The sequence below is a fragment of the Mobula birostris genome, chromosome 21 (genome assembly GCF_030028105.1).
Source record: "Mobula birostris isolate sMobBir1 chromosome 21, sMobBir1.hap1, whole genome shotgun sequence".
Classification (NCBI taxonomy): domain Eukaryota; kingdom Metazoa; phylum Chordata; class Chondrichthyes; order Myliobatiformes; family Myliobatidae; genus Mobula; species Mobula birostris.
Genome location: NC_092390.1, coordinates 8054663 through 8079936, shown reverse-complemented (window position 1 = coordinate 8079936; position 25274 = coordinate 8054663). Strand labels below are relative to the sequence as shown.

The window sequence follows — 25274 nt, the reverse complement described above, 5'->3', positions numbered from 1 at the left end:
GTGAGAGGGAAAGAGAGAGAGAAAAAAAACGCGACTCCCTTGTCCATTCGTCCCTCCCATCCCTTCCCACCGATCTCCCTCCTGGCAGTTATCCTTGTAAGTGGAACAAGTGCTACACATGCCCTTACACTTCCTCCCTCACCACCATTCAGGGCCCCAGACAGTCCTTCCAGGTGAGGCGACACTTCACCTGTGAGTCTGCTGGTGTGATATACTGTGTCCGGTGCTCCTGGTGTGGCCTTCTGTATATTGGTGAGACCCAACGCAGATTGGGAGACCGTTTCGCTGAACACCTATGCTGTGTCCGCTAGAGAAAGCAGGATCTCCCAGTGGCCACACATTTTAATTCCACGTCCCATTCCCATTCTGATATGTCTATCCATGGCCTCCTCTACTGTCGAGATGAAGCCACACTCAGGTTGGAGGAACAACACCTTATATTCTGTCTGGGTAGCCTCCAACCTGATGGCATGAACATTGACTTCTCTAGCTTCCGTTAGTGCCCCTCCTCCCCTTCTTACCCCATCCCTAATTTAAAAAAAAATTTTTCTCTCTCTTTCCCTCTCACAATAACTTCTTGCCTGTTCTCCATCTTCCTCTGGTGCTACCCTCCTCCTTTCTTCTAAGGCCTTCTGTCCTATGATACTCCCCCTTCTCCAGCCTTGTATCCCTTTTGCCAATCAACTTCCCAGCTCTTGACTTCATCTCTCCCCCTCCTGTCTTCTCCTATCATTTCGGGTCTTCTCCTCTCCCTCCCTCTTTCAAATCTCTTACTATCTCTTTTTTCCGTTAGTCCTGACGAAGGGTCTCGACCCGAATCGTCGACTGTATTTCTTCCTATAGATGCTGCCTGGCCTGCTGCATTCCACCAGCATTTTGTGTGTGTTGCGGGAAGCTATTTTATACCGTTTCTACTCCAATGCCTTTCTCCACTCATCAAATATCTCTTTCTGGCTTTTGCTCCTGCATTTTTAATCTATTTTTCATTTTAACTTCTCTTGTGATTCCCTATTGGATTTCTGAGTGACTCTGATCTCTAGGAGTCCCAGTTCCCTTGTTTTGCAAGTGAAATCATCCCTGTGTCTATACTGTCCTAAGCTTGACTACCTGCCCTTATGTATTTTTCCTTCTCTGGTAGCTCCAGCCTGTTTTGTTTATGCTGATCAGTGCAATGCCTTAGTATTGATATTCCCAGTAAGTGTAGTCACTTCTATTGGAGAAGATGCTTGGGAAGTGAAAAGTCTGAAGGTGGATAAGTCACTTGGACCAGATGGACCATACCCCATGTTTGGACATTCACAGATCTCACTTCAGAATAATGTCATTGAATATTCCTTGCCTTTCTCAGAGAAATCACATCATAGTCTTCCTAAAGATGGGAATATTTCATTTATGTGTGAAGCATTCCCACATTAGTACAGTGATGTGCTTGCCTAAATGTAACCTCTGGAGTGAAAGTCAAATATAAGGCCTTCTGATACTGACCCACGTGCTGCCATTGAAGTGCTGCAGCCATTTAGAATTTAATCATGTAGCTGTAAAGTATTTTTTTCTGTTCAGTGCTCATTTGGCAATCAGTTATAAAATTAATACCTTAAACTGACTTCCAGTACCTTCTAGCTCACCTTCATTAACCATGCGTGTATGTGCAGGTGCCAGGCACAAGGGTGTTCCCTGACTGGGATTTGTGGCTGTGCCTAACTTACCCCTGTTTTCTAAATGTACTTTAAAAATGATTCAAAGGATACCGTTTTGATTTCCCCAGTAATGCTCTGGTTTAACTTGCATGGTGGTTGGTGACATTATACTTTTGAGTCCATGCATTTCATGTATCCCTGAGGCTGTATACAGTTAGTAGTGCCCTTATTTAATGCAATTGACATTAGGGACTTGCTGCTTTGTTAAGCAGGTCAGGGATTTTTGATATTTTCTTGTTACCTTTGGGATACTGAATCATTCATTGCTGCTCCTCCGGTGTCTTGATAAAGCATTCAGCCTCTACAACTATTTTCACATTTTACTGACTTATTTTCTAAATTAAAATATATTGAAGGAGGACTTTTTTGAGATAATCTATAAAACATTTTCAAAAGAGAAATTCCAAAACCTGTCAATAATTTACTAATATTTAAAAACCAAACTTGAGGCTGAACACGAGGAAATCGGCAAATGCTGAAAATGTATTAATCTCGTTTGTAATTACTTTGCTTACTTTCCTCAGATGCAATACTATATATTACCTTCGAAACTTACCCATTTGTTAATGTAGAAAATTGGAGGAGCTCCTGTTTTCAATGGATTTATGAGGATAAATACCCCCTCTCTCAGTAAGGTCCAACAGTATGGTAGATTTTCAACAGATCAAACCAAAATGAAGACAAAAGTGCACACAGGACAAGTCAGGGAAATGGTAATAGAGAAGTCCAAATCTTGGGAAGGGTACAAGACCATCTCAAAGGCACTGAACATACATCGGTGCTCAGTGCAGTGCATTGGGAAAAAGTGGAAAAAATATGAAACCACAGCCACACTGCCTAGATCTGGCTGTCCCTCTAAACTTAGTCGCAGGAGAAGAATGGCACTTGTAAGAGAGGCCCCTGTGATGCCAGCAGTTACCTTGAGTGAGCTGCAGAAGTCAGTTGGTACAATTGGAAATGAAGTTCATGGCTTCACAATGTTTAAGGTTTTGCACAAAAAGGGTGTTTATGGAAGAGTGGCAAGGAAGAAGCCCTGGCTAAAAAAAGAGTATGTCTTTGCCTGTAAAGACTTTGCAAAGCATCACTTAAAGATACTGTAAAGATGTGGAAGAAGGTCTTGTGATCGGATGAGACTTGGCCTCAACGCTAAGCGGTTCATGTGGTTTAAGTCTAATACTGCACATCAGCCAGGTAATCCAGCAGTAAGGTCAGGATAGATGGGAAGGTGAATGCTGCTAAGTATAGAGAGATCCAAGATAAAAACCTGCTAGCCTCTGCCAGAAAGCATAAACTGGGGAGGAAGTTCGTCTTTCAGCAAGACAATGTCTCAAAGCACACTGTCAGAGCATCAGTGGAGTGGCTTAGTCAGAGTCCTGAGCTTAGCTTGATTGAACAACTCTGGCAAGACTTCAAGATTGCTGTCCTCCGTTACCCCCTAACTAAACTGGCACAACTTGAGAAATGGGCAAATCTTGCTCCATCACATTGTGTACAGTCAATAGAGACATCTAAAAAGACCTGGCTATAATAGCTGTGAGAGGTAGTTCAATTAAGTACTGAGTAAAGGGAGATAATACTTTTAAACTGCTGACATTACAGGCTTTGAATATTTAGTTTTTCATTCTTTACAATTTTCCCTGTTGTTTGGGCTCTATGGGGGGGGGGGGGGAAGCATGTGATTCCTAAATAAAAAATCTCAATTAAATTGATCGAAATCCCTGTTATACTCATTTATATAGAACAAAGGGATGGGGACTGATTACTTTTACAGAGCGCTGTATTTTTTAAAAAAAAATTCACTTCAATGCTGCCTTTTAGGTTCAGGAATAGTTATTACCTACAACCATCAGGCTCTTAAACCAGCATGGATAACTTCAGTTTCTTCAACAGTGAACCGTTTCCATAATCTATGAACTTGCTTTCAAGGATTCTGTTTGCTTGTTGATTTATTTGTCTTCTGCACATTGGCTGTCTGTTAGTTTTTGTGTGTAGTTTTTTTTATTGATTCGATTGTATTTCTACTGTGAATGCCTGCAAGAAAATGAATCTGAGTAGTATCAAGCTCTAGTTCAAGTTCGGTTTATTGTCCTTCAATTGTACACATTTATACTGCTTGTTGCTGCAGACCAAGGTGCACAACACAGTAGATGTAACTCACACACATAACACATGCAGTAATACTACCACAAACGGTGGCAGGGAGTGCAAGTAGTCTTATGCCTGGGGGAAGAAGCTGTTTCCCATCTTAACAGTTCTTGTCTTAATCTCCTGGCCCCTCCTGCTGGATGGTAGAGGATAAAGAGATTGTTGGATGAATGCTAAGGGCCCTGCATACACAGTGCTCTGGATAAAAATCTCGAATGGGTGGGAGATAGAATTGAATGATTCTCTGAGCAATCCTCGCTATTGATGAGGAAGAGTGGGATAACCTTCAAAGTATAGTTACCTTTCCATAAAGATGGCTTGAGGAACAGGCTTTAAAGTTAGAAGTGAATTTATTATCAAAGTACTAACAAATGACCAGTGTGCAAAAGAAGACAAACTGTGCAAATAAATAAATAACACTGAGAACATAAGTTGTAGAGTCCTTGAAAGTGAGACTGCAGGTTGTGGAATCAGTCAAGAGCTGAGGTGAGTGAAGTTATCCACCCTCTGTCCACTGAGAACTTGAAGGGCAAGATCTCTGGAGTGGGTTCAGAGGCATGGACTATTGGTTACTGGTGTGTGATTGCCTCATGTATGACAGTACAGTGAAAAAAAGCTTTTCTTGCATACTGTTGATACAGATCAATTCATCAGATAGTACAAGGGGGAAAAAGAACAATCCAGAATAGTGTTACAGAGACAGTGTAATGCAGGTGCGAGGTCATAATTAGGTAGGTTGTGAGGTTAAAGAGTGCATTATATCATCCTAAAGGACCGTTCAATGTTCATAACAGCAGGATGGAAACTTTCCTGGAACCTACTTTCAGGCTTTTGTATTTTCTGCTCAGTTGGTGGGTGGGGGCAGGTAGAATATTAAAGATTAGCGATAAGACTTTTGCAGGACTGGCATCTTTTTCACTTTGATATTGAAACCTACGAAGGTGGTTTATAAAAATATTTCTTGGCTGTTCCTAATCTCCCTTCACAAGGTGGTGAGCTGTTGTCTTGAATTACTGCAGTCTGTATTGTGAAGGTGCTGGTGTTAATGATAGTTTATGGAGTTATGAAATGATGTGAATATAGTATAAATTCAAGTGAGAACAAGTCTGCAGTTCTTAATGTAAAATGCAAGCAGTAATCAGTTTGAAGTTAAGAGGTCCTGACGAAGGGTCTCGGCCCGAAACGTCGACTGTACCTCTTCCTAGAGATGTTGCCTGGCCTGCTGTGTTCACCAGCAACTTTTATGTGTGTTGCTTGAAATTCCAGCATCTGCAGATTTCCTCGTGTTTGTGTAAAGTTAAGAGGGTAACTTTTCAAACAGCGTTGTCTACAGAGCAGAGACTTTGCCAAGTGAAGTGACTATGAAATAGATGTTCTTACCTGGATCAGCTCTGACAACATTAATTTTGAATGTTTATGATCTCTGCTCCAGAAGCTTTTGAGGCTATCTTTGTGAATTACTGTGTCCCAGCAAAAGTATTTGAATATTCAAGTGTCTTCCACTGTAGACATGTAATTGAAAAGAAGCGTTGTCAACCCAAAGTATTAGAGTAAATGATGTCATTGTAACTATTGAGACTGTGAATCACCTACTGTTACCTTGGATCTTAAGATATAAAAATATGATATAGTTTGAGTTTGGGGGTCTCTATGGTGGGGGGAGGATCTCCAGGAGAATGTCTGTTTGTCGTGATGAATGAAGTCCTGTATATCACCAGCTCCAGAGATTGAGATTATAGTCGCAGTGGCTTGTTAGGTAGGACTTTCCAGATTTTTAATGAAGGAGTAGTGATACTCATCCAACATGGAGGCATGGAGTTACACAGCTTAGAAACAGCCATTCAGTCTTTGTGTGATTTGGGTGACAGAGGTGTGTTTTGGAGGTCCTGCAGTAGAAACTTCGGGTGGTTGCTCAATGCCACTTGTAGATAGTTCAAAGTAAATTTATTATTAGATTATATTTTACTATATACTCAAGATTCATTTTCTTGCAGACATTCAGAGGAAAATGTATAAAAAAAACAATAGAATTTATGAAAAATGTACATGAGAAAGACTGACAAAAAGACAGTTTGAGCACATTGTCAGTCGAGGACAGGAAGAATATGGTGACAATTTGATGTTTTCTTGGATGGGGCTCTTAAAGTTGGTTTGACTGATCGGAAGCCGCAATTTCAAACTAAAGGACAGAAATGCATTATAGGGTCACAATTATGTAAGCTTGTGTCATCTCCAATCTGTTGGACTCTGATAAATATTAACGGAGATGAATGCTAGTTATTGTGCACGAGGCCCTGTCACTGAACTGCTCTGAAGAATCCCACTCTGAATTATCAGGTTTATATAGGTATTGACCTATTGAAATGTTTACACACTTCAGCTTTCTCTATTAGCATACAAAATAATAGAATTCAGCAATCACAGTGTGCACTTTGGCATTAGTGATGAATAGAAACTTCAAGCTGTTCAATCCTTCATTTGCATTTTTATCTTGTAAACTGACCTGGCAGACCAAACATCCTTGGTATCTCATAAATTCTTGGGAATTAGTTCCTCCAAGGGCTTTATTCTGAGCACCTGCGCACTGATTTAACCCTTGCCATGCTGCTAAATCCCACACTTACATTTATACAGCTTTCCATGTTCATTTAATTCCATTAAGGTTGCTGTCCTCAGTTTGATCAGGAGCATAGTGATGAGATGGTGATGGGCATAGGACTGATATAAAGATAAACGTTGATGTACGTTTGACAAGTAAATTTAAAGTATCAAAACGTGCAGCGAAATGCATCGCTTTACATCACATCAAATCAGCGAGGATTGTGCAGGGCAGCCTGCAAGTGTCGCTGTGCTTCCAGCGCTAGCATGGGATGCCCACAGCACACCAAACCTAGCCATACATGTACATGTTAGTATGCTTAAAGAACGAGTCCCCTGAGGAAGCATGCAATCACAGGGGGAGTGCGCAAGCTCGTAAAGGACAGATGAAAGCTGGCACGATAAAGGAATATGCCAACCGCTTGGCTACCATGCCATCATCATAGCTGAAAATGAAGGAAGCCAAATTGAAATTAATAAATGCAAGAAATAATTAGCAGGTCAGGGGTTATGCATGGTGAAAGAAGCAATTAATATTTAAGGCTTATGACCTATCAGAACGGGAATGAATCAGACCAAGTGAGTTTTAAGGCACAGGAAAGAATAGGTCTGAGATGGGTGGAATATTTAAGAAGCATAATTTTAGTATGAAATAGAATGTAATGCTGGGAAGCAGGCTGCAGCTGGAGACATCTATTTTGTAGGCAGTCTATCTATCCTATGGTCAAGGGGAAGTTTTCATCTGGGAAGTTCTGACTAAAATGAACAGTTAGCTGTTCCTGCTGCAAGTCGATTGTATTTTTTTCAGTGTTGGCAATTTATCGCAGTTTTTTTCTGAGTGTGAGGGCTTGAGGGTTTGATGTTTTAGCTGCCACATCTGTGTGGGCAATCTGTGCAAGGAAGAGGCTGGTGAGGTTTGAGAGTTTTGTTTCTTTTCCATGCGGGAGGAAGTGTTGATGTCTTTTCTTTCAAGGACTTCCATGGTTTTTCTGTATTTCATGGTTGTCTGGAGAAGATGAATCTCAAGAGTTGTGTTCAGTGTACATATTTTGATGACAAAATAAATCTTTGAAATATGAAGGAGATGATGAAGACATAGGAATCTGCAGATGCTGGAAATCTGGAGCAACACAAAATGTGGGAAGAACCCAGCTCAAGCTGCATCTATGGAGGTTGACGTTTTGGGTCGAGGCCCTTCATCAGTCCTGATGAAGGTCTCTGCCTGAAATGTTGACTGTTTATTCTTTTTCATAGATGCTGCCTGGCCTGCAGCATGTTGTCTGTGTTGCTTAGTATTACAGTGCTGCTTTTTCCTGAACTGCGGGCTGTCATTGGTGCCATGTCGTATCCATATTCTACAATGTTGCAGTACTTGTTGAGACCTTGGTAGCTGTGACACTTGCCTTTGTGTAGAAGTGAAGTCAGACAACTAGTCTCATTCCACGTACGCTTCCCCATTTTGTCTGTATCTACTAGTACTGTCCGTTAGTACATAAACTGAGTAGATATTACTTTCCATTTTTTTTTTAGCGTTTTCTGCAACTGTTGGTCTGGTACTTTAACTGGTATCAGATTTTTCCCTCCATTTTAGCTAAAGCAGGCCTGTCTTTGTAAGCACTTTCTGTTCCTGTATCACACTTTGTGCCTATTTTTTCTTCCCCTCGCAGTTGGCAACTGCCCTGAACCACTGTGACCATGTGACTGCAAACTCATTGACTCATGCCTGTAGCCAGACAATGAATTTGTAGTAGTTCATGTTCTAGTATAAAGCTTGTACTCTGGAAAAATTATGGGTACAAACAGCATTTTGTTAATGCAACAAATGTTGGCATCTGTTCATTGATGCATGAAATCAAGATTGTTGAGGTATTATAATAAATTGGTCATTTGGATGTGTCTATTGGCATTTTTTAAATGTCTCATTACTCTAATTGTTGATTAGAGTATTTGTAACAAAACTTTGCAATTATTGGTGATAGGTGCCATGGCAACAAGGAACCTGAATTGTACAGAACTAAATGTTAATTCTTCACTAAACAGTTGGACTCTGTCCAATTGTTGACAGCTTCCTTCATTTCCTTTGAACCAAAGATAAGTTGCTCATGCATTTTCATATTTATTGACTAAATGAAATGAACATTATTTTTTCCACACTGTTTAAAAGTTTAATGTGTTAATGAATTCCAAAGTCAGCTCCTTGAACCTGCAGTCACATCTGAACAGATGCTTCAATAAAAGTTTTGCTGTTGTAGGATCTTCATTCGATGAAGCTGTAGTGTGCTTGTGCTCTCTTAAGGAAGGGTACACATGTGGAAGTATTCAACCACAGCAACCACCCAGCCTCCCAGCCTGTCACAACAAAAGCTGCATTCACCCTTTACTTAAGAGAGCACAAACACACTGCAACACCCACCAAACTTCAGGCTGGGAAAGAGAAGCACTCTCAGTGCTCCAGAACAACGGTTACACTCGGAATTTCATCAGAGGATCTTTCTTAAGGAGAGAAAGTTGTTCAGACCTTACTCAATGCATATTTAAACATGCGACCTTGCCCTACATCAAGAATATCTCAGAAATGACAGTTCAACAGTTCGAATCTTACAGCATCACAATGGCTCATAAACCAACAGTGACTTTAAGGAAGCTTGTCTCAGGAACCAAGACAACCCACAAAAGCAATGTAGTGTACAGGATAACCTCTGGAGACTGCAGCAAGAGCCACGTTGGCCAGGCAGAACGTAAACTATCAACTCATTTACGGGAAAACAAACCCACGGTGTGGAGACATGATCCACTGTGGCTGTTCTTGGTATACGAAGACCGAGAAGGACACCACAGAGGTCGGGGGCAGGCAAACATGAGGCAGGCCCGAAAATTTTTAGAAGCGCGGTTCTGTTCTGATAACTCTGTAAACAAACATATTGAGATAGACGCTGTTGACGAACTCCTAAGAGCCAAAGAAATGCCAGCTGATAGGATTCAAAGATCAGCTGCAGGGGTAGCCAGTCAGTACCATCAATATACATGTGAGTGCTCCTAGACAGAAACACTGTGCACTGAGGATGTCAGCCTCGACTGGTGATGAAACGTCTGCATGCTAATTGCTCAGCTCGATGAACACCGTGACATCAAACACCTCAACCAGAGCTATCAATATTCGCAATCACTGTATGTTCAAGGCAGAGGTTGATAAATTCTTGATTAGTCAGGGCATGAAGGGATACGGGGAGAAGGCAGGAGATTGGGGCTGAGAGGGAAATTGGATCAGCCATGATGAAATGGTGGAGCAGACTCGATGGGCCAAATGGCCTAATTCTGCTCCCATATCTTGTGGTCTAAACAGTGAAAATGTGTCTGATAGGGTGGGGTGTAATTTGGAGCTGAAGATGTTAAAGTTAGGCTTTGCATTCTCTTTCTCTGGCATTAAAGAAGTTGGTTTTAAAAGCTTATGTTTGAAATTTACTTTTATGTTAGACTAATTTATTCTGATTTGGAAACTGCTAAAGCAACCAAATGTCAGACAGAGGGATCTTAATTGTATCTACAGACGGGACAGCAAATCTATCTGGATAAGCAAAGCTTAATTAATTGCAGGCCATATGGTGAATAGTCTGATTGATTTTTAGTTAATACTCTTTTTAAAAGAAGAGCATTATTTGAGAAACAACTCGGCACATTAAATGTGACCTTGTTCTGTTGGTAAAAATGCAAAGCATTATTTGAATGTCTTTTGTATGTCTATGTTACACATGCTGTCTTCTTGCTACTACTATCAGGAAGGAGGTACAGGAGCTTTATAGAATACCAGGTTCAGGAACAGTAATTACCCTTTAAAAATCAGGCTCCTGAACCAGGGTGGACAATTTCACTCACTCCAACACTGAATTGATCATCGAACACAACCCTTGAGCTCACTTTCAAGGACCCTACAACTCATTTTCTCGGTTTTATTTATTTATCTATCTATTATTACTTGTTTATTTTTGTATGTGCACGATTTGTCAGTCTGTGTAGTTTTTCATATACTACTTTGATCTACTGTGAATGCCTGCAAGAAAATGATTTTCTGGGTAGTATTTGGTGACATAGATGTACTTTGATAATAAACTTAACTTTGAACTTTGATGTAAAATGGTATCAACACACATAAAAGTTGCTGGTGAACGCAGCAGGCCAGGCAGCATCTCTAGGAAGAGGTGCAGTCAACGTTTCAGGCCGAGACCCTTCGTCAGGTATAGTTTCTCCCTGCTGCTGACTGATTTCCTGATTTGTGCCCATTACTTTGCTCTACATCTAGTCTTTCAAAGCTTGAATATGAATGATGGCTGTTATTTAGCCACAATGAAGTCTCAGTAAGAATCTGGTTTTGTCAGAAACAGACACACACACATCCAGTTTTTAGTCACTGGATAGAAATCAGGATCAGAAACCCTGTTGACTGACTGCTTTCTTACTTTCCTCCTTCTTCCGGTTTAGATTTGAATGCCAATTATATGCAAATTGTTTTATGTGAACTGTTATTTCTATTTCCTATTTCACAACACAGGTCATTAAATCCAGGAGCCCTTCAAGTCTTTTCCCTTAATTAATGTTCAAAGTAAATTTATCACCGAATTATATCTATGTCTCCTGAGATTAATTTTCACAGTAGAACAAAGAAATGCAATAGAATCAGTGCACACAAACAAAGCCTGACAAATTGTTTCAGATAAACCTTTTTCTTCCTGCTGCTAAGAACAATATTTAACCACTCGCATTTTAATCATTATTTTATCGTACATTAACTACTTTTGCAGTAGAAATTTGAGCTGATAACGTATTTAATCTTGTTGATTGTAAATCCAGTTGAACGATGTAGCACCCAGGATAAATAATTAAAAGATCAATATTCTGTGCTCCTCACTTATCCCTTGAGTGTACTCAGAGCCCAGGTGACTTCCTTCCCCACCGGATTTCCTTGTGCGAATGATGTAATGGTTGGTCATGCCTGATTTGTGTTCAGTTGTAGCACCGTGAATGATGCAACAGTTATGTTTATCATGCCTAATTCATGTTCGTTTGGTTACCTGTGCAACAGTTAAATTATGGAGAGGGACAGGTTGGTGATGCACTTGCAAAATGGCGTGATGGCTGCAGTATTACAAGTGGTATTTTCTCAATAGACCATTTTATTTTTTTAGTAATTGCTTGGTATTGTTTCAGTTCTGGATTACACTTGAAAGATATATCTTAAGAATGCAAACACGAGGAATTCTGCAGATGCTGGAAATTCAAGCAACACACATGGAAGTTGCTGGTGAACGCAGCAGGCCAGGCAGCATATCTAGGAAGAAGTACAGTCGACGTTTCAGGCTGAGACCCTTCGTCAGGACCTCTTAACTTCAAACTGATTACTGCTTGCATTTTACATTAAGAACTGCAGACTTGTTCTCACTTGAATTTATACTATATTCATATCATTTCATAACTCCATAAACTATCATTAACACCAGCAACTTCACAATACAGGCTGCAGTAATTCAAGACAACAGCTCACCACCTTGTGAAGGGAGATTAGGAACAGCCAAGAAATATTTTTATAAACCACCTTCGTAGGTTTCAATATCAAAGTGAAAACGATGCCAGTCCTGCAGAAGTCTTATCACTAATCTTTAATATTCTACCTGCCCCCACCCACCAACTGAGCAGAAAATACAAAAGCCTGAAAGTAGGTTCCAGGAAAGTTTCCATCCTGCTGTTATGAATATTGAACGGTCCTTTAGGACGATATAATGCACTCTTTTACCTCACAACCTACCTAATTATGACCTCGCACCTGCATTACACTGTCTCTGTAACACTATTCTGGATTGTTCTTTTTCCCCCTTGTACTATCTGATGAATTGATCTGTATCAACAGTATGCAAGAAAAGCTTTTTTTCACTGTACTGTCATACGTGAGACAATCATACACCAGTAACCAATAGTCCATGCCTCTGAACCCACTCCAGAGATCTTGCCCTTCAAGTTCTCAGTGGACAGAGGGTGGATAACTTCACTCACCTCAGCTCTTGACTGATTCCACAACCTGCAGTCTCACTTTCAAGGACTCTACAACTTATGTTCTCAGTGTTATTTATTTATTTGCACAGTTTGTCTTCTTTTGCACACTGGTCATTTGTTAGTACTTTGATAATAAATTCACTTCTAACTTTAAAGCCTGTTCCTCAAGCCATCTTTATGGAAAGGTAACTATGCTTTGAAGGTTATCCCACTCTTCCTCATCAATAGCGAGGATTGCTCAGAGAATCATTCGATTCTATCTTCCACCCATTCGAGATTTTTATCCAGAGCGCTGTGTATGCAGGGCCCTTAGCGTTCATCCAACGATCTCTTTACCCTCTACCATCCAGCAGGAGGGACCAGGAGATTAAGACAAGAACCATTAACATGGGAAACAGCTTCTTCCCCCAGGCATAAGACTACTTGCACTCTTTGCCACCATCTGTGGTAGTATTACTGTATGAGTTATGTGTGTGAGTTACTTTACCTTCCCACTTTCAAATCTCTTACTAGCTCTTCCTTCAGTTAATCCTGACGAAGGGTCTCGGCCCGAAACGTCGACTGTACCTCTTCCTAGAGATGCTGCCTGGCCTGCTGCGTTCACCAGCAACTTTGATATGTGTTGCTCGTATATCTTAAAAATAATGACTCTATTGTCACAATAACTGGCCAGTTATTCTAAGATAATGTAAGATTTGGAAATTGTCTGTGAATGGTTATTTATTTTTTTTGTCTGTTTGCTTTCCAAGCTGTTGATTGTCTCTGCTGATGGGGGTTGTGTGGTTGTTTTCTACCATTGTTCCTCTTTTGTTTACAGATGCTCTGCTGGTGTAACAGTATACTCCCAGAAGGACATTGTGAGAGGAAATGGTTGCAATATGAAGATATTTTAGAGTATTATATGATTGGACACCAAAAGACTAATTTTTCATCTATATGGATGTGCAGTTCAGAGTTCATATGCGGTCTTTGCAGATAGTGATATTTATGATAGGAGTGTGATATCTTTGTTACTGACCTGCATGTTTTCGTACCTTCTGAACAGGAGTTGTGTGCAGTACATTTGAATGGAATTTCTGCACTTTCTAATGGGAAAAGTCATGGAGAATTTATTGACATTCTATGGTGAATGTTAGAAACTCATCACCTGCAGCACCATGGTCCCAACATACTCCACCACTGCTATACTAGGAATACCTACCGTTCCATGCTTTGACTGTAATAATCTGTCCTCCCCTTACTTGCATACAGGCAGAGGATAAAGAGCAAGGGCAAAAGAGATGAGGGCAAAAAAATACGGTGGTTGTGGGAGGCAGAAGAGTGGCTCAGGGTTGCTTTGAGTCGGTGGACTGGGTCGAGTTCAAGGGCTGATCAGAGGATCTGAACAAATACACCACGGTTGTCACAGACTTTATAAAAAAACAGTCATAGACAACTGTGTCTCCACAGAATCATTGGTTCACCCCGGGCTTCTGGTTGGGGAAGGCTGGATCTGCTGAGGGCCAGATCAGTGGCGTTCAGGTCTGGCAACCAAGTAAATTAGCAGAGGTCCAGGTACCATCTCCAGAAAGCCATCTTGCCTGTGAAGTGGCAATTCGGAACCAAACTTTAAGCACTGAAGGATACTCGACAGTTGTGGCAGGGCTTGAATGCTATTAACCTCCTACAAAGTAAATCCAAGTGACATAGGTGACAACAAAGTTTCACTCCCAGATGAGCTCAGTGCCTCTTATGCTTGCTTTAACCGTCAAAACATAGAGTCACCACGAGCTCCCACTGTCCCCAGTGACTATACTTCATTAGGAGTTTGAAGAAATCTGGTGTCAACAAAAACTTTCAATGGTGGGTAGGGCTTTATCCATGATGGACTGGGCCATATCCACTACTTTCTGTAGAATTTTTCATTCAAGTGCGTTGGTGTTTCCATATCAGGCTGTGATACCAGAAAGTAGCGTGGAAAGTATTCTGACAGGCTGCATCACTGTCTGGTATGGGGAAGGGGGCTACTGCACTGGACTGAAAGAAGTTGCAGAGGATTGTAAATTTAGTCAGCTCCATCTTGGTTACTAGCCTACAAAGTACCCAGGACATTTTCAAAGAGCAGTGTCTCAGAAAGGCAGCATCTATTATTGAGGATCTCCAGCACCCAGGGCACACCCTTTTCTCACTGTTACCATCAAGCAGGAGGTACAGAAGTCTGAAGGCACACTCTCAGTGATTCAGGAATAACTTCTTCCCCTCTGCCATCTGATTCCTAAATGGACATTGAACCTGTGAACACTACCTCACTTTTTAAATATATTATTTCTGTTTTTGCATGATTTTTAATCTATTCAATATGCATATACTGTAATTGATTTACTTATTTATCTTTTTTTCTGTATTTATTGCATTGATCTGCTGCTGCTGCTAAGTTAACAAATTTCATGACAGATGCTGGTGATAATAAACCTGATTCTGACTCTGTGATTTCGGTTTCTGAGGCTGAAATGAGAGCATCCACAGAAAGCATCCAGCCCAGTCAAGGTATTTGGCTGAGTACTGAAGACCTTGCTGATCCACGCTGATATGCTGGCTGGTGGAATGTCCACCAGTAGATATCTTTAAGCTCTCAGTTTGGCATTCTGAGGTGCCCAGCTGCTTCAGGCAGGGTTCAATTATACCTAAGAAGAATGTGGTAACCTGCTTAAATGATTATCATCCAATAGCACTTGCATCCACTGGGATGAAGTTGAGTTAACTTTGAGAGGTTGGTAATGAAAATATCAGCTGCTACCTGAGACGTGACTTGGATCTGCTCCAATTTGCTGGCTGTCACAACAGGTCAAAAGCAGATGTCGTTTTATTGGCTGTTCACTCAGCCCTGGAACATCTGGACAACGAAGATGCATATGTCACGGTGCTCTATTATCAGCTATAGGTCAACATTCAATACTATCATCCCCTCAAAACTAATTAATAAGCTTCAAGACGTTGTCCACAATCCCTCCTTGTGCAACAGGATCCTCAATTTCCTTGCTTGCAGACCCAAGTCAGTTCAGATTGGCACATAATCTCCTCCACAATCTCCCTCTGTACAGGTGCACCACAGGGCTGTGTGCTTAGCCTTCTGCTCTACTCACTTTACACTTCAGGCTCTGAGGCTAAGCATAGATCCAATGTCATATTTCAGGTTGCTGATGACTTGACCAACAATAGTGGTGTCAAAGGTGGTGACAAATCAGCATATAGGAGGGAGATTGAAAATCTGGCTGAGTGGTGCCACAACAACAACCTCTCACTCAATGTCAGCAAGACCAAGGTGATGATGATTGACTTCAGGAGGAGGAAGCCAGAGATGCATGAGCCAGTTCTCGGCAGAAGATCAGAGGTAGATTATTATTATTATGTTGGAGGATCTGTCCTGGGTTCTGCACGTGAGTGCCATTACGATGAAAGCATGGCAGCACCTCTACTCAGAAGTTTGTGAAGATTTGTCATGTTTTCAAAAACTTTGACAAGATGTGCAGTGGGGTATATATTGACTGGTTGTATCACAGACTGGTATGGAAACACCAATGTTCTTAAATGGAAAATTCTACAGAAAGTAGTGGATATGGCCCAGTCCATCATGGATAAAGCCCTACCCACCATTGAGCACATCCACATGGAGTGTTGTCACAGGAAAGCAGCATTCATCATCTGGTCCCCTACCCCCTAGGTCATGTTCTTTTCTCACTGCTGCCATCAATACCGGTTAATAGGCTACTGCAAAATGTCCTGTGATTAGGCTAAAGTTAAATTGTTGAGTTGCTGGTGGCATGGCTCAAAGGGTCATGAGGGCCCATCTGCGCTGCATCTCTGAATCACTAAATAAATCGAATCAAAAAGGAGATACGGGAGCCTTTGAACCATGGGGTTCAGGAACAGTTGTTACCCCTCAACCATCAGGCTCTGAAACCCAAAGAAATGGCTTCATTCAACTTCCCTCATCCCATCACTGAACGCTTCCCACAACCTATATACTCACTTTGAAACACTCCATTATGCTCTCTCAAGTTATTGCTTATCTATTTAATATTGCTATATTTTTCTTTTTGTATTTGCATAGTCTGTTGCCTTTTGCATATTGCGTGTTTGTCCTGTTGGGTGTGATCTTTCATTGATTTTATTTATTCTGTTTCTTGTATCTACTGTGAACGCCCACAAGAAAATGAATCTCGGTTGTATTGTGTATAAATGAATATATGTATGTGTATATAATGTGTGTGTGTATAAAATATTTTGAATAGAGAAAAATATTACTGAAAATTCAATTTGCTGTTTTTTTTCAACTATCTCCCCCCCCCCCAAAAAAAACTGAGTTATTAAATGATCCAGTGATCCAGTGTGGGGCTAAATTGTGCAGGAAAGTATAGATGTTGAGTTTGAAGGATTTCTGTTAGGCTTTTGTGCTTTGTGTTCTCATTTGATTGCGAGATTTATTCTGTTGTAATATTCCCTGATGCCCTTTTATCTGCTACTGGGGCATTCAGATGTATCTTAGCTTTTGGATAGATCTTTCTGCCTGACTCTTCTAACTTTGGATGATTTAAAAAAAAAAACAGAAATTTGAAATAAACTGGTTCAGCCAGCATCAGTGAGCAAACCAGAATATATAGCAGGTTTTGAACTCTCCTTGGGACTGTGTGAGATGAGAAACTGGAGTCGAGCAGTTGGCTCCTCAAGCCTATGCTGCCACTAACATCATGGCTGATCTCATGGTGACCTCTGATCACTGTTTGCTCCCTTCTCACATCTCTGGCCCCCTTAGAGTTCAAATATCTGTTAATCTCCAATTTGAGCATATTACTTCCATGGTCCTCTGGGATAGAGAATTTCAAAGAGATGTGACCTTTGGAGATGAAATTACTCCGCATATCCATCTTAAGTGGGTGCTTCTGCAACTGTGACTCTTTGTTCTTGATATTAAGAGAATCATTCCAATCAGCATCTACCCTGTTAATCCTGAGTCTTGTATGGTTCAAAAATGTCACTTCTTTTTGTTACTTAAATCTAGTGATTATAGGTATAACCTCTCTTTAGCAGTCAACAATTTCATCCCAAGAATAAACCTGGTGAGCCTTCTCTGCGTTGCATACAGGGCACAAATATCTTTCCTTAAAATTGGAAGACTATTCCCATCTGGCTATTCCCAGATGTAGTCTCCACCATCCCACAAAATGCCATCAGAATTTCTCTCCTCTTGTACTCCATACCCCTTCTGTTAAGGGTAACTTTTATAAGCCCTCCTAATCACTTCCTGTACCTCTGTGATCCCTTGTGCACCGGGACCCCTAGGTCCCTTTGTATAGCATTGTGAAGTTCTTTTTCACTTGGAAGCACATTAGACTGCAGATGGATGCTGGACGGGTGAAGTAGTCAATATTTCCAATTTCTGTTTCTTCTACAGATGCTGCCTGACCCACTGTGACTCTCCAGAAATGTGTTATTTTTATATATTTGTTTTACTTAGTGATACAGAACCTTCCACCCTGTGCAGCCATGTGACCAATTAACCCATATGCCTTTGGGATGTAGGAGGGAACTGGAGCAGCTGGAAGAAACCCACACAGTTATGAGGAAGACGTACAAACTGGTGGAATTGAACATAGATTGCTAGTGCTGGACTAGCATTACGTTAATTGCTACACTACCATCCTGCCGTTACATTTATCTATCTTACACTTGTTCTTTCCAAACAAATAACCTCACATTTTGTTGCATTATATCTGCCTACTTCTTGGTTGCCCTATATCCCTTTGCAGTCTGTGTGCCATCCTTGCAACCTGCTAACCCACCTATCTTTGTATCATCAGCAAATTTGGCCGTACTCAATTATCCTTTTGTACGTCATTAATGTAGATTGAGGCTTCACCAGTAATCCCTGTAGCAACCCGCTGGTTATTGATTGTTAATCTGCCCATGACTCATGTATACATTGTTTACTATTAATCCTTCCCCATCCATGTCACTGTATAACCTTTAGCCCCTGCACATGATTGACATTCTGATTCTTTACCCAATGCCCAAAAGCGGCCTGCTACATGTTAAAGCAGCCAAAACCAGATCAGAGAGTGAGAATGATATACTCTTGGCAGGGTAGCGTAGTGGTTAGTGCTACGCCTTACAGCGCCAGCTGTAAAATAGGGGTTTGATCCTGCCACTGTCGGTAAGGAGTTTAATACAGTTTAAAACATGCAGCTTCAGAATGAGGTTTAATGTCACTGACATACTGTATGTTGTGCAATTAGTTATTGTCTGGCAGCAGTATAGTGCAAACATAAAAAACTATAAAACACAGTAAGAAATATATATTAAAAATTAAATAAGCAGTGCAAATAGAAAAAAATAGCAAGGTAATGTTCATTGGTTCTTTGGCTGTTCAGAAATAGGATGGTGGAGAGGAAGAACTGTTCCTAAAAGGAGGTTGGTGATGAAACATATTAAGTCCTTTCTGAGAAACTCTTCACTCAATTCTGGAACTGCAAAGATGCATACATCAGGATGCTCTTCACTGACTACAGCTTGGCATTCAATATTATCATGTCCTCAAAACTAAAAGATTCAAAGGTTCATTTATTATAATCAAAACATGTATCCATATACAACTCTCCAGATAGCCACAAATCAAGGAAAGAACATGAAACTTGTTTGGAGAGAGACATCAAACCCACCCTCCCACACACAAAAACGGAACAGGAATATCAACCCCAAAAACAATCCCTCCCCTGCATTAAATAAAAACTAACAATGCAGCAGAACATCAACCCACAAACACCCTCCACTTGCACAACAAAACAGAAAAGGAAGGAGCAATTTAAAGAGACAGAATATTAAAAACCACAAGTCTGAAAAAGTCCATGACCCATAGATGCAATAGTCCAATCCATAAACGCAGAGTCATCCTATATTAACACTGACATTCATCAAAAGAGAGGGACACCACACGAGGCAGAGCAAGCAACACAGCGATAGTCTGATCACAGATTCCTTTGGTAGTAATCAAAAGGAAAAGAGTTGGTGCTGAACTCTTGCCATCTGCATTCGCCTCGATCTTTTAATAGTCTTTAATAAAACTAATCAATAAGCTTCAAGACCTCGTCCTCAGTACCTCTTGTGTATCTAGATCCTCGGATTTCCTTACTTGCAGACTCTTGACAGTTTGGATTGGCAGTAACTAATCTCCCCCAGCATAAGTGTAGCGCAATTGCATTGAATTGACTTTACTCCTCATGTATATGAAGGATGTAAGTAATAAAAATCTTTACGTTACGTCTTCATCTAAATGTGCTATTAATAGTAATTTGTACTAAATATTATGTACACCAGGATGGTCAATAGAACATAGAAATACAGTTGCATCAGCATGAATTAATCAGTCTGATGGCCTGGTGGAAGAAGCTGTCCCGGAGCCTGCTGGTCCTGGCTTTTATGCTGCAGTACTGTTTCCCAGATGGTAGCAGCTGGAACAATTTGAGGTTGAGGTGACTCGGGTCCCCAATGATCCTTTGGGCCCTTTTTACACATCTGTAAATGTCCTGAATAGTGGGAAGTTCACATCTAGAGATGCGCTGGGCTGTCTGCACCACTCTCTGCGGAGTCCTGCGATTGAGGGAAGTGCAGTTCCCATACCAGGTAGTGATGCAACCAGTCAGGATGCTCTCAATATTGCCCCTATAGAAAGTTTTTAGTATCTGGGGGGCCTATACCGAACTTCTTCAATCGTCCGAGGTGAAAGAGACGCTGTTGTATGCTTAGGCCCTGGCTGTATTTGCTTTGTACTTTTGAATGTGAGGCTTAGCATATCTCCAATGCATATTTAAGTTAGCTGACAACACAACTGTTTTGGCTGAATGAAAAGTGTGATGAATCAGCATATAGAAAGGAGGTTAAAAATCTGGATGAATGGTGCTACAACAACAACTGCCTCCTAAATGTCAGCAAAACCAAGGAGATTATTATTGACTTCAGGAGGAGGAAATCAGAGGTCCATGAGCCACTCCTCATCGGGGGGGGGGGAATCAGAGGTAGAGAGGGTCAGCAACTTTAAATTCCTTAGAGTTATAATTTCAGAGGCTCTGTCCTGTCATTATGAAGAAAGCGCAGTATGTCATCTAAAACTTTGACAAACTTCTATAGATGTGTGGTGGAGTGTGCAATGATTGATTGCATCATAGCCTGGTATGCAAACACCAAAGTCCTTATATGGAAAATACAAAAAGTAGTGGATCTGGCCCAGTCCATTTACAGGTAAAGCCTCCCCAATACTGAGCACATCTATGCAGAGTGCTGTCACAGGAAAGCAGAATCCATCATCAAGGACCCCACCATCCAGGCCATGCTCTTTTCTTGCTGCTGTCATCAGGAAGAAGGTTCAGGAACCTCAGGACTCACACCACTAGGTTTAGGAACAGTTATTACCCCTCAACCATCAGGCTCTTGAACCAAAGGTCATAACTTCACTCAACTTCACTTACCCAATCACTGAACTGGACTTATTTGACAAAATAGTCTTATGTTTCCTTTCAAGCTTAAATCTGCCCTGAACTATTGTACACCATTGTTTAATTTGTACTATGTTTCAGTGAAATAACAGCAACAAATTGTACTTTCTTTTTCCATCACTAATTGATAAATCTTGAAATATAGAACATGGATGGGGTAAAACTTTCTTGAAAGTGTAAGGCTCTTTTGATTTGCTGCTTTAATTTCATATTTATGAATGTGAACAATTTTTTTTCTTATATACTTGAAACCATAGAATTAAAATTGAATTTTGAAAATGTGTGTTACCAAGAGAGCAGCATTTAATAGGATTAGAATGTATGGGGCATCCGGATTTGGTAGCTGAGAGTTGATGGTCATAGCAGCACAGGCCTTTCAGCCCAGTGCTTCCATGCTGGCTTTTGTTTGCTCATCTAAACTAGCCCTGTCTACCTGTACTTTTCATTTCTTGCATTCTGAGTAAATGTCTCTTAACTGAAGTAAATGTACGTCATTGCATCTGGTAGTGAATTCCAGATTATCTACTCTCTCTTCAAACAGCCTTTGCCCTCAAGTTCCTTTTCCTCTCAGTTTAAGCCAGTGCTGTCTTGTTTCTAACACACTTGCCACAGAGAAAAGGTTCTATCTATATCCCTATCTATACTTCCCACTCTTTAATACTTCTATCAGGTCAGTGATGAAACTTGCACTTGGTGAAACTTATCCAATCTCTCTCCAGAACTAAAGTCCTTTAATCCAATCAAATGCTAGTGAGTCTTTGCTGCACCTTTTCCTTTGCATGTATCTCCTCCTCAAAGTATGATGCCCAAAACTGCACACACATTCTGAGTGCAGTCTAGCCAGTGTTTTGTAAAGCTGCAACATTACATCCTACCTTTTTATGTTTGCTGCGCTGAAGGTAAGCATGCCATGTTTCCGTTACCACCCTTAATACCTGTGCTGTCGTTTCAAGGGACAATTAGACTGAATCTCAAAAGTCCCTTTTTTTCATTATTGCTTAGTGACCTCCCATTTACTGCATATGTCTTAATAGTTGAGGTAGTTAATAGTTGAGGTACTTAATGGTTGAAGAAATGTGATTTGCACTTTTCATTGTGTATCCTTGGAATGGTGAGGATCTTCCTGGCCAACTATGGCTCAGTAGCATTTGTATTCACTTCATGTTCTTGTCTAATTCACACTTGTGTTGCTTGAACCTGTATGCCTATGATGATGGTGCTGCAAGTGACGTTCTTCATTGTACTTGTACCTCAGTGTAGCTGTGCTGAGGACTAAACTTGACCAGACTACTCTTCTGTTGTACAGCCACTTTTCCGGTTCGGTTATTTTGGTGTTGTATATTTCTATGCTGGCATGAACACTTTTAAAACATAATTGCACTGTAAGTTAAATGAGGACTGTCTTCTTGATTTGAAGAGTTTTATGAGGGAATGTATTGAAAGGTATTCTTTCAAAAGGAATTGAGATTTTAATTGTATGTGAATGTGATGCTCCATTTGAACATAAATGATCTATTTTTATTTGAACTTGCTGAAATTTTAATAATTAAAAGTTTAATAGTATGGAAGTAGATAGTCTGATGTTTCTCCAATGGCCTTGGGTGGGCAATGCTTACTGACTGAAACTTCGTGGTTCCAGCTTTCTCTCGGTAAGATCGTATTACATAGGAGCGGCATTAGGTCATTTGGCCAATCTTGTCTGCTCCGCCATTTGATCATGGCTGAGTTATTTTCCCTCTGCACCCTATTCTCCTGTCTGTAACTTTTCACACCTTCAATAATCAAAAACCTCTCAACCTCCACTTTAAATATACCCAATAACTTGGCCTGCACAACCACCGGTGGCAATGAATTCAACAGATTCTCCACCGTCTGGCTAAAGAATTTCCTCCTCATCTTTGTTCTGAAGGACGTCAAACAAAGTGTGATGTTAAAAGATATCCAAAAGCTTTTGCATTTTGTTCAGCCTGTTTGGTGCTGATGAATAGGTGAAGTTTGTGTGTAGTAAGTATTTTGAATAGATTTGATATTGGCAGGACTTTATTGGCTTAATTAACTACGTTTGTTAGCACTTCATCCAAATGTGGTGGATGAAGAAATGTATGCCAGCAGCTTCTGGGCATTTTTCATCATTCAACTAGAGTTAGAATAAAGATATTGTGCATCATATTGTATTTTGCTGATGTAATAGTAACAGTACTGGTCGATAATTGTGACCTCAAATGTTTGACTTGTGATATATCATGTCATCAATATCATGCATTCTACTAATTGCATATTCTTTATTTTGCAGCAGCCAGGTCATTACGAAATTCTTCACACCAAGTCCAGTCACAGGTTGGTAGGTGTGCGTTTATTTTGAAGATGGCAACCTGTTACTCAGTTGAAATCTGTCAGATTGAAGTATATTAGAGGAATGATGTTTGAATAGTGACATAAAGAATGTATAATATTAGTAGATGAGGGTAAAACTTGGGGACTGTGGTGGGCATGCTGTACAAAACAATGCATTGGTGAAAGTTTATTTGTAAAGAACTTCAGTTTGACAATCCATGACTTTTAAAAGTTTTATCACTTATTTGGCTTCAGTAGAAAATATTTCAGTTAAGAGCATCAGCTAGGTTAGATCTATCACACCTTTCCCAGCATATTCCCCTCCCCCCCCCCTCCCACCCATTGCACAATGGATCTGACATCAGTAGACGTAATTTTAACCAGGATCAGAGGGGATGAGGAGGCCATTTCGATTTATGCAACCCTTTTGACTAAATGAGCATCTTTTTTTAATAGCAGATTTGGTTTAAACTATTTTGCTTTAAAGGATAGTTTCCCCACATTGAACAGAGTGTCTTTTGAAATCTATTCATGGGTACTCATTGTAGTCACCAATGAATCTTTTTCAAAGTTAGAGGCTTCTAAATCAGCATGTTTAATTCTGCATTTGAATGTACTTTAGAAACTTTCTGCCCCTACACTGTCTATTATCTTTGTCACCATCTCCTTTTTCCACTTTACCCACCTCATTCTGACCTCAGGATTGCATAATAATGGTCATGATATCAATAATCTTTGTGCTGTCACAATGGAATGAGTTTCAATTTTCCATTATCTTAACCTTTGAAAAAGATTTGATTTCTTATCTGAATAATACAATGATTGAAAGTTAGGTGCATCTTTTTGCCTTCTTGTTAGCTATGATTTAGTGGCAGCATCTGATCTCAATATTCCCTGCATCTTCAGATTTGAGCACTAAGCACCCAGCACTTGCTTTATGCTATTGGCAATTACAGCTGAATGAGCTTTTATCACTGAAGTTCCCAGCCCATATTTCTGCCTTGCTTCTTCTTTAAAGCAAAAGACCACTTGGTTAATGAGGCGACTCCGTGTGTGGCTTGATGTTGCTTTTCGTCTAATCATCTTTTGGTAAAGGCCCATTTTGTGTTTTATATTAAAATTGGCATATAAGTGTATGTTGTTGTCTTTGTCAGTAATATTTCTATCTAATGTTAGTATTTGTAGCACTTTCTGTGGTTCCTCATCCTCTAATTCTGCTTTTTGTGCCACTAGGAAATGATAGATTAATTTTGGGCTCACCACGAAAAGGTGGCACAGATGGCACTTCTCTGTTACAGAATGCTGAACCATTTAAGAAACGTGGCAACAAGACGCCTTCATTTAAATCCAAACGATCCATGCATTTGCCCTCGCCTCAGAGAAGTCCTGTGCTAGAGGCTTTTGTGAAAGGTGTCTTAAAGTCAGACAAAAGAGGAAAGATGGGTGGTGTAGTTAAATGCCAGGTTACCCATTATCCTGGTTCTCCACGTGTGATAGTACGAAGACTGTTTTTGCCTTCAAGTCAGTATCCTTCAGAAAGTGTTATTGTACAGGACCAAGGAGAAGCCATTAAACAATCTTCTCATACTGAAGATGCCTCGGCAAGGCAGAACAATATGTGTTTCAAATGCAATACAGATGACTGTAGAAGTACAGCTTTATGGCAGCGGTCATTACCCAAACGGTTGCCATCACCACCGTCACTTGACGTCTTAAAGTTTTCTGATGACACAAACAACTCAGTAGATATGCCCTGGTACAAGAGACCTCGATTATCCACTAGAAGGCTCCAGAATGGATTATTCAATGATAATTTTCAGAGTACCCTTCAAGCCTATAAGAAGGCACGAGAGTTGAGGAAAATCAGGCTGCAAAAAGGAAAGCATTCTTATTCTTCACCAGATCCTTATTCAGACAGGACAATGAATCAGGT

At 40.5% G+C, this 25274-nt stretch overlaps 1 protein-coding gene across 3 annotated transcripts in view; it reads left to right on the top strand.

Moving 5' to 3' along the window:
- Positions 1-25274, top strand: part of slf2 (SMC5-SMC6 complex localization factor 2) — an 87776-nt gene that overhangs the window by 6504 nt on the left and 55998 nt on the right. For 2 of the 3 annotated variants that reach the window (XM_072238901.1, XM_072238900.1), the window contains exons 2-3: positions 23301-23344; positions 24575-25272. In XM_072238901.1, the coding sequence (XP_072095002.1) occupies positions 23301-23344; positions 24575-25272 (742 nt within the window). The remainder of the gene's footprint in view (positions 1-23300; positions 23345-24574; positions 25273-25274) is intronic. The other variant, XM_072238902.1, reaches the window with a different exon arrangement.